Raw genomic sequence first — 16046 nt, 5'->3', positions numbered from 1 at the left:
TAAGCACAATTAGGTTTGAAGCACTTTCACACTTGCTCTGTCACAGCCAGAGCTGTGAATCGTGCATCCTTGGTCAGGGCACACAAGTCGAGGCACCAGCTGTGGCAACAGGACCTCTTTTGTCGCCAGTCGCCAGTTTGTCTGCTCTGTTGAAGCATATATATTGGACACAGACACTCCTCCTAACACTAACGAATCGAATGATATGGCTTTTTGGGTCTCCCAAAAGGCGCTTGTTTCAAGGCGCTTACTGGCTATTTTTTTTTTGGTTTTCTGTTCTTTTTTTGCCACTCAATCGAAGTGTTTTCGTGTGCTTGGCAGTTGTGCTTAATGGAATTTTTATATGCTACCATTGAATTGAGTCAATTGCTCGTTTAGTCGCTGCTTATTCGGCTATATTTGTTACATATTTGTTGTGCGCTTTTTCGTTCTTTGAGGTCAAAGTGCAAGCCAACACATTGTTTTTCAATTGTGCCAAACGAAATGGCGTTACAATTAATTAACCCCGCGCATGTGTTGGAGATGCTGCAAAAATTGGTACTACATACATACATACATACATATAAAATGTTCATATGATGAATGATGACCATGTCCCTGAGCCAAATGGCCTTCTCTTTAAGCTGCCGCTCCCGCGAACCATGCGTCCAGGCACCCCAAACATTTGGCCTTATCTGAAATATGCACACAAGTCCTTGAGCCGCTGAGTTTTTTATCCTTTTTTTTTTTTTTTTGTTCGTCGTAATGCCAACTAAGGCAAAGGCAAAGTAAAGCAGCAAAACTTAAACTGAGTGAAATCGAATCCACAAATCTACATCCCAATCGGCAACACAATTTTGTATGTAGGTGCAAATTATTTTGCAGCCTTGACAAGTGCAACAGCAACAACAACAACAGCAATAACAGTCTTTTACACACAATTACAAAACAAAAAGTTTTGGCCAAAAAGTTAATTAAATGTTATTTTGTTTTCTTTTTCCTCTCTCGTTGTGTAATTTTATTTATTTCGTTTGGAAAAGCCACGAAATTTTTTTCAACATATCCAACAATTTCAAATGTTCTTCTAAAGCCAACAAAATGCCAAGCGACAATGCCATTTTTATAGACTTTTTCTAACAAAAAACAAAAACAAAAAAATTACTAATAATAAAAAGCAAAAAACCAACGAAACCAACCCCCAATAATAAATAGAAATAACTATACATACATATATGTATATATAAAGATACTCAAGCAGAGATAACACTCACTAATCAAGGCGCCATTGAAAGTGTCATCTAGTTTATCCAAGTCAGCCTGACGATGTCGGCTAACGGGAGGATTCGCAAGCGAAAGCATAAAAACCATACAAGTGGCGTCACATCGACTCTGACGGCAACATCAACATCAACAACAGCAACAACAACAGCAGCAGCAACAACAACAACAGCATCAGCAACTATAACATCTAGCAGCAAACCCTGGGCCATAAACGATGAGGACGGCTCTCTCGATGGGGATTACAATAATTTCACGCATAATTTCGTCGATTTGCAGAATCTTCTGAATTTCAACGACAGCAACAATGTTGCCAGCAACGTCTACAGCAGCAACAGCAACAGCAATAGCACCAACACTAACTCTAGCTCCTCAAGCACATCGAGTGCCATTAAATTGAGTAACGGTGCCATTATGGAAACACTTTTGGGCACCGTCTTGACCACAGCCACGGCTACAGTATCCCCTGCTGCCACAACAACAGCAGCAGCAGCTTTGGCATCGGCGGCAGCATCCACTTCCGTTGGGAATCCATTGCCTGGCTTGGCCATTGCCGATGCCACCTCGTCCACCTACTATGCCAACTTGCTGAGCATATCGCCGGCAACCACCAGCATAATTACTGCAGCAGCAGCAGCCACCAAATCCTACAATGACAGTTCCCTGCACTGGGAGCAAATCGATGGCAATGTGGATTTCGGTTTCGACTCCATATATCGTCATTCATTGACCATGTCCATTGTCTATTGTGTGGCATATATTGTGGTATTCCTGGTGGGACTCATTGGCAATAGCTTTGTGATTGCTGTTGTATTGCGGGCTCCACGTATGCGCACCGTTACCAACTATTTCATTGTGAATCTGGTAAGAGTTTCTCCACATCGATCACTTGAATCTTCATTATTTTTTGGTGTTCTTTTTCGTTTGCTTTCTCCTAATTTCAGGCCATTGCGGACATCCTGGTGATTGTATTTTGCCTGCCAGCCACTCTAATTGGCAACATCTTTGTGCGTAAGTACATTACTTAGACTTGTAAGACGGCGAGATTTATTTGCTGCTATTAACGCCAAAAGACTCGCTTTTTCTGTTTGCTGTGCATATTAACTGAATTTATGTGTTGCAATTAATCGCCGCTTAGATTAGGCTCTCGGGCAAATGACATGGCGTAAATTTGTTGCCCCTCGTCTGCTTGTGGTGATTTTGCCACGTGTCGTATTAGTAATTTGCCGAATTTACCAAATGAGCATATATATATACAAAACGAGCATATATGTACATATGTATATATATATTCCTGTAAAACAGAGCATTTTGAAACTATTTTGAAATTTCATGTTACCCTAAGGATGATAATAAAATCAAACATCGTCAATTTTTTTGGCAATCAATAAATATTCAATTAATTGAAAAATAATTGCTAAGGCCTTGTTTCACGACAGTGGCAATTTGACCAATGGGTACTTTTCCTTTACTTGTCCTTTCAATTCATAGATAATTCAGTTCTTAATTCCATTTTCATTGGCATTTACCGAAATTGTCCTTGTTTGAAGTTGTATTAAAAATTAAATGATAATAACTTTTATCATTAAACTCAGAACAAAAACTATTTGGGAACTAAATTTTTATTACCGATTTTAAAAAAAAATCCATGTTTTTTTAGATGTTATAACAAAAATTTAATATTAATAATGTTAATAAGTCGTATGCGTACCCACAGCTTTTAAGCTATTGCTAGGAAACGTTGTACTCTATTCTTTCTGATGGACAACTTGGCGAAATCGGATTGTTCGGGGAACCATAATAATGGAAATCGAAAAAAATAAAGTTTTCTCTATATAAACTTTTTATATAAATAGACTATAAAAGTATATCGTATACCTATATCTTGAGATAGAGAAATACAATTTAGAATAATTTAAACAGAACATTAGTCTAACCGAAATTAGTTGATATTTTTGCCTAAATGTACACTATGGATTTTAAAAAAACGAAAAGATTCCTTAGAATACACCAATTTATGTGGCATCTTTTGGGGATGGAACTACTTTACATCCACACAGACAATGAAAAGGCAAAATAGTAACCATTTTAAAGACATTGTCAGAGACATTAATTAAATATGTACCTTGTGCAAAAGCTGTATACTTTATTCAACTGTTTGTTTGTCATGAAACTTGTCACTTTGTATTCTTCAACGCCCAACGGCTCATTAATTTAATGTCCTTGTCATGACACCTCAATTGTTTTCACTTCTTGTGGATTAGCTAGTCGAAATTACAAATTTCAAATGCGTATAACCAATTACTCGTAGTTGGAGGATTTCAAAGTATCTGCGACCCAATATAAACAAGGTTATGCATAATTATTTTGGTTTCATTTAAATAAATTTTCCTGACATCTACCTAACTATTTGTCTCTCTGTTGAGGTGCTGTCATACGAGAATTGATTGTCATAGAGCTTCTTATTTGGCAGCAGCAACAGCGGCGGCAGGCAACCCAAGAATTCACATGCAAATGGCAAATAAGCAAGTCACAAATCGCCGTCGACATGAAAAAATGATCGAAATCCTTCAGAAATCAAATTTTGATTGTAATGCATAGCATGTCAGGGTAGCTACCTACAATTCTGGCTACCTCAACATCAAGCCACCTGACCTGGTCCTAGTATTTACATACATACGTACATATTTAGGCTTGTAGATTGTGCCAAGTTTTGCCAATTAAATTTTTTCCTGACTTGTAAAACTCTTTGGGTCTCTCTCTCCTCTCTCTCTCTCTCTTTTTTTTTCTTGTTGCTATACCAAAAATAAAGAACTCTAAGAAACAACATTGCACTCAAAACACTGAATAGGGCTTGGGGTTTTTCGGTGGTGGTTGGATAATGGGGAATGAGTTGTGTGTGGGCCTTAGTCCTCCTTAGTCAAAACGAAATGAGCCGAATGTGAAAGGACGAGAAAACGAATGAAGCGCGCAGCGAACACAACAAAAAAAAAATGAATGAGTCTGCTGCATTGTGGGTCCATGTGTGTGTGTGTGTGTTTGTGTGTGACTGTGTGTGTCATTGCGCACTCTCGCTGCTGTCTCTCTGGTCGCTCTCACTCTCAATGTATGTACTCAGACTAGCGTTATTGCTGTTGCCTGTTGTGTGGGGTGGCCCAAAGGATCATCGACACAAAACTGACCTAATTTCACAAATTCATTCTAGGCGCAGGGTTTCTGTGGCGGGCGGACTGCGCGGCATGTCAGAACGAATGGTTCTTAGTGGGTCATAGTGGGTGGTGCTAGTGGCAACCTTTTTGACTTGCCTTTGGCTTGGGCTTGGGCTTGGGTTTGGGCCCAAGACTCGGCCCCAAAACAGCTGAGGCCTAAGCAATAGCAAACAAATTGCAGCCCTTCGGCTGGCATTTTGACTTCTGTATCCCCACTTGCTCTTCTGCCCTTCTCCCTCTCTCTCGCTGCCCACCCTTAAGCAATTTCGATTCACTTTCGACAGGTTGCCGAATAGGCCCCCAAAAGGTGCTTAAAATTGAAGCCGATGGATAGAACAAAATGCGGTGAAAGGGTCTTTTGACGGACGGGGGGGGGGGGAGGTGTAGGAAAAGAGCCCCAAGATAATGTCGGGTCTATGCCATATTTGCACATGGCTTGGGGTATATATTATGTATGTATGTATGTATTTCGATTGGACAAAGGGAGAATTATATGAAATCAAATTCGCCGCGTTGATTTCGACGCCAGCTTTGGCCATTATCTAAGCACACCTTTAGCCTCAGAATTGCAATGGAAGGTTGTTTGCATTCAAGGCTCTTTGCGGCTGGATGAATTGACCTAAATATTTCGCATGGCAAACCTAATAGTCAGGGTTATACACACACACACAGTCACACACACACACACACACACGAATGGACTATGTGAGTATCGTATACCTGGGCTGGGCTCGATTGGGTTGGGTTGGGTTGGTTTTGGGTTGAGTTGGTCTGACTTGTGCGCCTTGAGTACGGAATGTGGGCACTAGCCCTTATTTATGTGAATTTCGAAAACCAATAAAATGCGAAATGAATTGATTTCCTAGCAACGAATGCCTTGAGACGAAGGATATTCGCGCTTTATATTTATCTTTTATTTTCATTGTCTATTATCAATGCGAAATGGTTATCATTAAGGCAATTTTTATGCAATTTGTGAATCCGTGTCACGTTTTTATTTATGTTGCTTGGTTTTTGAAGTCACGTTGCCATTTTCTTCATTAAATTGCTGCGTGATTTGCAACCAGCTAACAATAAGAACAACAACCAACAGGCATCCCGCGATGCTGATAATGAAGTCATTTTTCAGCACTTTACTCTGGCTGATTGTATTTTAATTTAGTTGCTACGTGCCACCTCCAATGCTCCTGCTAGCGGGTCCTTTTTCTGCCTCTCAACCACTTGGCGCTCATCTTGCGGTATTCAATTTGCCAACAGAACACGCAGAAAACAGCCAAGCAGCTGCTTCAGCAGGAGAAGGAGCAGGAGCACGAGTTGGAGCAGTAGCTGCCGGTGGACGTGACATAAAAGTGATAATCATAACAATAACGCATTTGTCTCGAGTGTTATGCCTTTTCCATGGCCATACCAAATCGAAGTTTTACTCATATACCCCCCCACCGCCCACATAACCATACCCGTACCCATGCCCATTTCCCGCTGGCCGATTTGTTACGCCTGATTATTTCATTAACTTTATGGCCTTACTTGAGTACATGATTGGGCCAGGACAGAAGCATGAACAAGACCAAGAGCGAGTCTCAATGCCACAGAGCACGAACAATGCGAAGCAAATCCAATTGACTTGGCCTACAATGCGGCGCAAACTTTTCCTGACAAGACAAGAAAACGAATTCCATAGATAAGGTCAGAGGGCGTACTTTCCGATACCTCTTTTGCATAGACGATATTGATATTTATCAATCTGTCTGCAATTAATAATTGTCTAAATTTAAATAAATAATTACCAGCCTATCGAGGCATAATTAAAAACCAATTATGGTAAGAGTAATTAAATTTTTATAGAATTCATAAGCCAAATAATGTATACCCCCTCCTATGACAAATGGGTCACAGGGTATTAAAAAGGCTTAAGCATTAGTTGGTGGACATTTTAATTTTTTTTTCATGAGCACATTTGAAGGTTGCCTGATAAGCTCAAATATCGATTGGGATTATCTCCAGTAGTTGATCAATATTGAGCAAAAAGCTAATGCTTATAAATAGTAATTTTGTTGCGTTTGTTGTGTTCGTTGCTGCTGCTGCTTTCGGGGCTGGTTGTGCTTCTGCTTCTAGCCATGTCTGTTTGCCATATGTTGACTTGTCAAAACAAACTTAACGATTCATCCCACTTGAGACTGAGCAGTGAAAGGGGACTTTGTGAGAAACTTGAGAGATATTTAACAAACACTTGCGAAAAAATGAGAATGTTGCCCAAAATAAATCATCGCATTTTCATTTCCATTTTTATTGGCATTCGAAACTTTATTGATTAGGTTTAACACAAAACGTATATCATTTTAATAGTCATCAGTCTATATCCAGAATATTATTTTTTTTATTAGAAAAGTTCATAAAAACTAAAGCTTTTAATCTGCTTTGGCTATGATGACATTTTAAATGGGCTGGCAAATTCGAGTACCCCAAAGGCTATGCGGATAGGCCTCAATTTTCACAGGTTACAATTATTTTTCCCCCCAGCTAAATTATATATTTTGTGGCAGTTTTAATGTTGTTTCGTGCTTTAAGCTCCGCTATTTAAATGATAAAGTTTTAGACCTAAACGTCCTTGGGTTATCTAAATAGATGGCCACAAAAATCTGTTAGGAAAGAGTTCTCTATGAAACTTTGAATCTCAACGAAAACTTTATAAGTATTGAGTTAATAAATTTTCAAGTTTATGAACTTTTTCCTCAATATGGCCAGTTTTTTGGGATTTCCGTTTCTCACGTATTTGCTTCTATAACAATTTAATAATTTGTCTATATTATTAGAAATTTCTTATTAAGATTGAAGTTGAAATTAAGAATCCTAGTAAAAATCCTTAATGATGTAATTTGTATCTACATTTGTAAAAGAAATCTGAAGCCTGCTAACCAAATACAAAAAACTGAGAAAAAGTCAATAACAATTGCAAATAACGATTACATTTAAACCTTTTTCTGACACAACCAAAAACGAATGCTAGAATTCGGCTTATACTTTCAGCCTCATAAATTTCAATGTAATTGTATTTAAATCAATTTAAATAGTTGTCAACCCTGATCTAGAATTGAATCTCTTAAAGGTATATAAATTCCTATGTTAATCAGATGTGTAGTTTGGTGTAAACCAATTAAATTTAATTATCTACATTAATTCCCTTGGACTTGAAACTAAATTGGCACCATAAAGGCTTTATGACAAGAAAGTTGAAGTGGTTTGAACAAAACTTTATCTTGTCAGATTAATAAGTAGAAAGTTTTGCATTAGACTAAAAACTTTTCTGTCCACCAACCACAAAACTAACCATATACCATATACCAATATATCAAAGTTTATCCTTATCAGCCATAGAACGAAGTTAAAATAAGTATAAAACAATATGTATATGTATATATGTACATATGTATGTATGTAGTCAAATACTCATATTAATGGCTTCGGTCTCGGTCTGTTGCACTTGCAGGTTGGCCTCTCAGCTTAAAGCCAAACCAATTCAAAAAACAAAAAATATAAAGAGATCGAATGGGACGCAAAAGCAAACAACGAAAAATGAAAACCAAAATTGAAATGAAACGAAACGAAAACCCATTTAAGCTTCTGTCTACTTACATTTGCTCACATTTGAGTGTCTCTTCACATCAGTAGCATGGTGTGTGTGTGTGTGTGAGAGTGTGTTTGTCGTGTTTGGAGGATGTGTGTCTGTTTGGACGACGTCAACAGAGGCAAAAAGGTTCATAGCCACAAAGTACAAATAATATTTCTATTTTTATGTGCCAAATCATATTAAATTTGGCTTTTATTGGCCTCTGCAACTTGCCGTGGTCCACAGTGCGTATGCATAATAATAAAAAGTGAAAACAAATCGAGATAAGACAGGCGAACGAGACAGGAAATTAGCCGTCCGTCCGACCGCCCGTTCGTCCGTACAGCGGTTGAGAAGGCGTCTCCTGCAACGTGCATTGAACTCCAAGCCAATTCCAAACAAAATCCCAGTAAAACGGAACCCATCCTTCGCGCTCTATGTCATCGCTGTGCTAATGATGTGTGTGTGTGTGCTGCTAGTGTTGTTTAATTGCCGTTCAATGATATGTCATGCCCGCCAATCCCGGGCCCGGTTTTGGCTTGGTTCGAATTGTTATTTCGTCGCTGTCTGTCATCAACCTTAACAAACTTTGCCCCAGGTCACCCTCTCTGTCCCTCTCTCTCTCTCTCTGTATCTCTCTGTATATTTTTATATGGTCGTGTTGTGTCTGAGTGAGTTAAGTATTTGCTTTTAGCATAAAATTCATAACGCATAGTTATATGCGGAGTAGAGATGGGGGATAGTCAGGCTCGTGTCTTCCATCAAATAGAATAAAAGGAATACAAATTAACTTAGGCAAACAATGCCAGGGAAGGACTGCCTGCCTGCTTTGCTTGCACCGACGCCAAGACTCAATATACATGGCTATTGGGTTTTTGGATGGGATGGGATTGGGTGGGGCGGTCTTGGCCGCAATCTGAGTCTTGTCACCAAATTATGAATGATATGCAGCACATAAATCTCAGTCAGCAAACAACGGCGGCGACGTGGGCGACATGAACAACGTCAACGACGAACATTGAACGCTAACAGGGACAGCGATGGCAACTGGCCACAACCACAACCACGACGACATGACCGAAAGTTACTCAGCATAATTTTTGCATTGTTTATGTACAATATTAACTCCTATATACCATCTCTCTTCTTCTTTTTCTTCTTCTAGCCTGGATGCTTGGATGGCTGATGTGCAAGTTTGTGCCCTATATACAGGGTGTTTCGGTGGCGGCATCGGTTTACAGTTTAATTGCCGTATCCTTGGACAGGTAAGTGGAACATTAAGATGGGGTTTGGAAATGGGCAAGAGTTGGGTGCACTCAACCAAAGTGTTATTGAACTCGTTTCATTGCAATTAATAAGAATCCATTTTACAATTCACTTAATTTCCTTTGGGTAAAAAAAGTTTAAACCATTTGTTTGGCTATTCACATTTTTATTGTGGGATCAGATTGGAATTGGAATGGGATACGGGATGGGAATCGGGGTATTTTGGAAATTGGCTGCAATTGCACTTAATGATGGACAACTAGAGCTGGGGCAGCATGATGCACAGGTACAAGTGGAACCACTGGCTTCACATGATGCACTGCCACCACTGGCTTGGCCACAATTGGGGTGATGACCTTCACGGCAGCTGGATGATGCACAACATGACTGAAAGGAAAAGACCATGACGTGGCAATAAAAATGAAATAAGTGTTTCGGGTGGGTGTGTGTGTGTGTGTTGTGCGGTGTGTCACAAAAATGGATTACATGGCTGTCATCGACTTACGAGTGCACTGAGTGGGCCCCATGATGAATGATTGGAGTATGGACTACGGCAGGATGATGCGCCACGACGGGAGCAACGGCTACTACACCGGGATAGGCACAAACCTGAGCGGCAGCAAATGCGGCAAGAACAAACAGCTGCAAAGGCATTGATAAATTAATGATGGCCTAATAAATGGCTTCCTTTCATCCATTCTCCAAAAAAAATATGATACTCACAACTTTGAACATTTTGTTTGGATGAGAAGGATGTGTGTGGCTTGGTGTGTGTATATTTGGATGCTTAGCAAACTGTAACTATTGCCAATTGACAACTCGGGCCTGGCTTTTATAGGAGTTGTGGGTTCTAACCAGTTGTTGGTTGTTGGCCAGCAGCTGACTAGATTACTGCGAAAGTGAACGCCGCTGCGGCCGCAGCGCGTTGCATTGATATTTTCGCTCAATGCAAGCCGCTGGGAAAACTGGTCAAGATCAAGTTCAGCATAGTTGGTTCGCCTTGTACGTATTAGGAATATATGTACATAGATATATGATGTTTTATGTTTAAATTTTTTTGTTGAATTTTTATCTCATTTCAATTATTCTAGAATGCTGTTTTAATATGTGCGCCTTGCCTTGCCTTGCCTTGCGTTGCCTTGTGGCTGTTGTCTATTGATTTTGTTCTCGAATGCTTCAATGATTTGCCATCGAAATGTCAAACCTTCTGCTTCCTGTATCGTAAAAATAAAAACAGAAAAATGAAATGGGAATGGAAATGGAAATGGCAGAGAGTCGAGAGATTTCACTGACCATTTCGAATTCGCATGCTCATAAAACGGCGAAGTATTGTGGGCGGGCAGCTGACTTATCAAGTGATACTAAAACGTTTTGACGTGTGCCAGTCATAACCCCCAAGGACAATAAGAGGCGCCAAATGTTTGCCGCTTTATGAATGCCTGCGAGAGGGTGTGGATTGGGTGGATTTTGGTTGAATGTGCGGCATTTTCATTTATATCAATTTCAGGCGAAATATCCTGGCCACTGTTGGTGTCATTTTTCAGCCAGCGGGGACAACAACAAGCAGCCATAATAGAAGTACATCATTTGATCATTTCACCGCCCACATGAAATTCATTCTCCCCCCTTAAGTCTTAGTACAAGTTAAAGTCCAAGTTGTCTTTACTTATTCGTTGTTTTGCTTTGTTGTATATATTTTACGAGCCACTCGTAAACCAAATCGAAATTTAAGATTTATTATCTGAAACAAGAAACTTAAATCTCTCTTTCGTTTGGACTTGTGGTTAGGAGTTATATGGAGTGGGTGGGAATTGACTTAGCTTATCACTTGCTTATACTTATGCCAATGCCATTTAATTAGGGTCGTTAGTTTTATGAATACGAATACTGATCCCTACTCACACACACACAGCAAGTATATGTGTGTGTATTATCATAAGGGCTATATATCAAGGAATTCTCTCATATATATATAAACATAGTAGTTGTGAGTTGTGTCTTTATGGCAATGAGCCAGTGAGCTTTCCTTTTTTGCTTTCCTTTGTGTGTTTTTTCATTGGTGTGTACCAAAATGTCAACTCAGTGCCCAGGACACACAGAACAGAACAAGGAACAGAGCCATAAAATCTTATATGTAGCAACCAGAGGGCCAAGTAGATGGGAAGATGGGAAGATGGAGGACGGGCCCAAAAGGATCAGCAGAGAAACTACGGCCAATTATTAAATTTGCTAGATCCTTATGAGCCAAGCGTCGGAATATGTAAATTACTTTCAAGTTTTTTTTTTGTGGAAAGCGTCGACAAGATGAAGGCATTTCGCCTTGAGCACAATCCAATACATTTGCATATGTATCATAATTCAGTCAACGTCTACATATCTTTCCATTCGTAATCAGCAGAGAGGAAAATTTCCACCCTGCAACAAAGTAATGGGGTGTATGTCAAGGCAGACCTTAACTTAGTTAATAATTACAGTGTTTTAAGGCCGATTTTTAAATATTTCATTCAAACATTCTATTTGTATACCCCGCATCAAGCTAATGTAGGCATTTGTGGCCCAACAAAACAACAGACACCCATTTACTTAAGCTAAATAAAGGCTATTAAATCCTGCCCATATCAGTGTTTAGCTGAATGGCTAATTACGTGTCCTAAGAGTACTTTATAGTGTAAAAATGGCAGCAAATTTTGATGAGTATGAAAAATCCCTAGATTAGTGCTCTTTCAAGTGTTCGTCAAGGGGTATCTTAGTCATTTTTGAATAGTTAAAACTAAAGACAAAAAGTTACAAGTAAATAGGAGTAATTTTAGTGCATATATGGAATCAGGGTGTATTAATTTTGGTCAGAAGATAAAAGATTAAAAAAAGGAAAGTAAAGTAAATTCGATTTTTTATTTATTCAACTCAGTTAATCTTCAAATAAGTGACTTATTAACTACTTGAATTTACCTAATTTAATTGTATTTTTAAATCTTATTTAATCGATTTATTTAAGACAAACGTCTCAAATGTTTTTTTTTAAAGCCATTTATCTATTTATTGCTTTGAAAAAAATGTACAAAAGATATGAAAGACAATTATTAAATACAAGAACTTAAAAAATTTACAATCAGTGCTTTAGTTTTTAATGTTACAAAAATTAAATTGGTTGGCAAATGTTTTAATAATCAGTGACATATTTAAGAGGAGTAGAATTGATATAAAATATTAGTAACAATAATAATTGAATGTCTTTCACATAAAAAATTATTATTGCTCAAATCTGATAAGGTGCAATTAAAGTTTTGGCATAAATCATACATTTAAAATTGTGAAGATTCTTCAATTTAAAAAGTCTTTGTACATATCAACTGTCATTTGATAAATTCAATAATTGAACTTGGCAGATATATAAGATATATATATAATTTATATAATGTCCAAAGATATCTCTAAATAGTCTAAAATTCATTAGTTAAAATAGGCAGAAAGAAAATACAATAAAAGATAAATTATGTATATAATTTATATAATCTCCATAAATATCTGTAAATATTTCAATAGTCTTTTGTATTTAATATTTACTGATATAATTTATATTTAGTTCGAATGCATTGTTTGTCCTCAAGACCAAACTCAATTAAATGCTTTGAAAGAAGTATGACGATGGCCCCTGCCAGTCTTAACCGCAAATCGCGTAGACAAATTATGTTAATACAATTTGTTGGCATCTATAAATAAACATTATGACAATTTAATATTGGCTTTCATTGAGAGGACAGTATCTCCCCGTTCTGACCCTTCGTCGAGAGCACCTCCAGACGAGACCAAGTCTCTAGCCTTTGGTTTGCAAGCTTCATTTCCATTTTGTTTGTTAGCTATTTTTGTCCTGAGTTGAGGAGCTTCTTCTCCTTTAATGGAATTACCGTTGTGTTATCTGGCAAATGTTTTGGTGGGCAGACGACGACCCTGCAAAAATTCTGCGAGTACAAAGCGCAGCCCAAAGATGGGGATGGGGAGGTGCCTCCCCCCTATAATTATGTGGTACCAACCCAGACTAGTGCCCCGTACAATTCTTGTCTATGACTATTGAACAGGCGCCATAATAAGTGGGACTGCACTAAGCTAAATGAAATGAAAAATGCTGAACTCGTTGGCGTTGACGTTGAGGTTGAGGATGAGAATGAGGTTGCTCCACCCCCGCTGTCAACTTTGTCGGCTCCTCAGCTCTTATTCAAATTACAATTCATTATGGCAAGCAAAATAAAAAATTGGTACCAAAACCCAGGCCACCATAGCCACCTTTTTCATAGATAGAATGTGAAATACAGAGGGAGAGAGAGAGGTGGAGAAAATAAGTATATGGGAGAGAGAGTTCAATAGACGAGATTGGAAAGCGAAAACTCAGCAGAAAAAAGGCTTAAGGATGCCACCAATGGCTGGTATCCTGCGTGTGCAAATTAATCAGGCAAAGCCAAGATATTTGCATGCCAAGCTCTCTGTTGAAACGGTGTCGTCATCGTCATTGTCGCCCTCGTAGCCGACGCCAGATGATTGCTTGCCATTATCCTTGAGTCCGCTGTCAGCCAGAGATGGTAAACATTCTTCACTCTTTGTTGGCACTTCTTTACTTGCAGGTTCATTGCCATCTGGTGGCCGTTGAAGCAGATGACAAAGCGACGTGCACGCATCATGATAATCGGTATATGGGTAATCGCTCTAGTAACCACCATCCCATGGCTGCTGTTCTTTGATTTGGTCCCCGCCGAGGAGGTCTTCTCAGGTGCCCTGGCCACGGCGTATACACAACCGCAGTATTTGTGCCAGGAAGTCTGGCCACCGGGCACTGATGGCAATTTATATTTTCTGTTGGCCAATCTAGTGGCCTGCTATCTACTGCCCATGTCACTGATAACGCTGTGCTATGTCTTGATCTGGATTAAGGTGTCCACTCGCTCCATACCGGGTGAATCCAAGGATGCCCAAATGGATCGCATGCAGCAGAAGAGTAAAGTGAAAGTTATCAAAATGCTGGTGGCAGTGGTCATTCTGTTTGTTCTCTCCTGGTTGCCTCTCTATGTGATTTTTGCCCGCATCAAATTTGGCTCGGATATTTCCCAAGAGGAGTTTGAAATACTAAAGAAGGTCATGCCAGTAGCCCAGTGGCTAGGATCATCGAACAGCTGCATCAACCCGATTCTGTATTCGGTCAACAAGAAGTACAGGCGAGGATTTGCTGCTATTATTAAATCTCGCAGCTGTTGTGGACGCCTCAGGTATGAGAGCTTAACTCATCCTTTTGTTTGATTCTTTTGCCTAGCATTAGCTTTTTTCTTGCAGATACTATGACAACGTGGCCATAGCCTCATCGACCACCAGTACACGCAAATCCTCGCATTACCAGCAGAACAGTTCACGCAAGAGTGCTAGCAGCAAGGGCAATAATGTCTCCTACATCTATGAGCACAACTCCCTGCGTCGTCACAATATGATGCTGAAGCAGGACAGTAATCTATCACAACAAATGCTGCTCAAGCAGGACTCTCATGGCTCTCGCCAGTTCCTGATTAAGCAGGAGAGTTCCTGCAGCGATGCCTCAGGGATACGGCGCCCCCTGTGCCAGCAGGACAGCAATGGTTCCAAGATATCGCTCTCCAAACAGGATTCAATTGTCTCCTATATGGAAGGACGACGAGCAGCTGGACACGGTGCCACACAGATGCAGGGTGACTGCCTGGCCGATAGTGCTTCGAATGAGATGCGTCGCCCTGGCGTAATACCAGGTTCGCTATTGGACAAGCGACAAAAGTTTGTCAAACAAGATTCGGTCATCTCGTTTGTAGATCAGCGACCCGAACCGCGTCGACATCAGCTGGTCAAACAGGATTCGGTTATTTCATTTGCCGATCAACGGCGTGGACTTCTCCATAAGCAGGATTCTCTGATGGCCAACAGAGCCAGCGATGCGCCGACTCATCATGTTTCAATACTCAAAAAGACCGATTCGCAATTGAGCTATGGGTCCGCTTCACCTCGTCGTAATGTGGATCTCTATGAATAAATTGAAGACGATGAATCACAAGTTAAGTAGATAACTCAATAGATACCAGCGCTTAGAATAAATTGATTTCAAAATATCCGACACATATCTGTTCACTAAACTTCCACTCCATGACATGTTTGGATTAATGCCATTTAAAAAAAAAAAACGAAAATTCAAAGAATTATCGAAATATAATTTCTGTGCGGTATTTTGAAATCTATTTTTCTATATATGTATGCAGTGGCGAATTTTCAAAGGTGAAAAATGAGAAAATTTACCACTAAAAATATGTAATAGGCAGTCGAATAGTTAAATACTCTGTTCTATCTAAAGAATGGTTGTTTCTGCCAACTTTTACCCAACTTTTCAAATGTTCTTTAGAAAACTTAACAAATTTGTCGACTATCTATTGCATACTTCATAGGGCAACTCATTTTACATCCCCAAATCCGCCTCATTATGTATGTGTATGCATATAATATAATCTAAACAGCAAAAACCTCCATAATTAACTACGGTATAAATACAAATATATATTTCTATAGACGCTAGGAAGACTCAGAGCCTAGAGGGGGGGAGTAAGGTGAAGAAATGGCCTGCGACTGTGATACAAGTCGGCAGTTAGAACTTGGTTCTTGGTTAGGCAGTGCCGCACATATCCGTCATCGCATAGAGATAGAAGTGG

General features: G+C 39.4%; 2 protein-coding genes across 2 annotated transcripts; one reads left to right on the top strand and one right to left on the bottom strand.

Moving 5' to 3' along the window:
* Positions 1-1244: 1244 nt before the first annotated feature.
* On the top strand, positions 1245-15558 carry LOC6650970 (neuropeptide SIFamide receptor). The gene is made up of 5 exons (XM_047012762.1): positions 1245-2121; positions 2202-2268; positions 9239-9338; positions 13956-14594; positions 14659-15558. Exons 1-5 carry the CDS (start codon positions 1303-1305, stop codon positions 15377-15379), a joined length of 2346 nt encoding a protein of 781 aa, XP_046868718.1. The 5' UTR covers positions 1245-1302; the 3' UTR covers positions 15380-15558.
* LOC6650971 lies at positions 9585-10074 on the bottom strand. The gene is made up of 3 exons (XM_002074122.1): positions 10063-10074; positions 9845-9981; positions 9585-9726 (listed from the first exon to the last, which is right to left on the bottom strand). The coding sequence occupies exons 1-3, from the start codon at positions 10072-10074 to the stop codon at positions 9585-9587; spliced, it is 291 nt and encodes a 96-aa protein (XP_002074158.1).
* Positions 15559-16046: the final 488 nt, after the last annotated feature.

This window comes from Drosophila willistoni, chromosome 3R (genome assembly GCF_018902025.1).
Source record: "Drosophila willistoni isolate 14030-0811.24 chromosome 3R, UCI_dwil_1.1, whole genome shotgun sequence".
Classification (NCBI taxonomy): Eukaryota; Metazoa; Arthropoda; class Insecta; order Diptera; family Drosophilidae; genus Drosophila; species Drosophila willistoni.
This window is presented reverse-complemented; position numbering and strand designations above follow the sequence as displayed.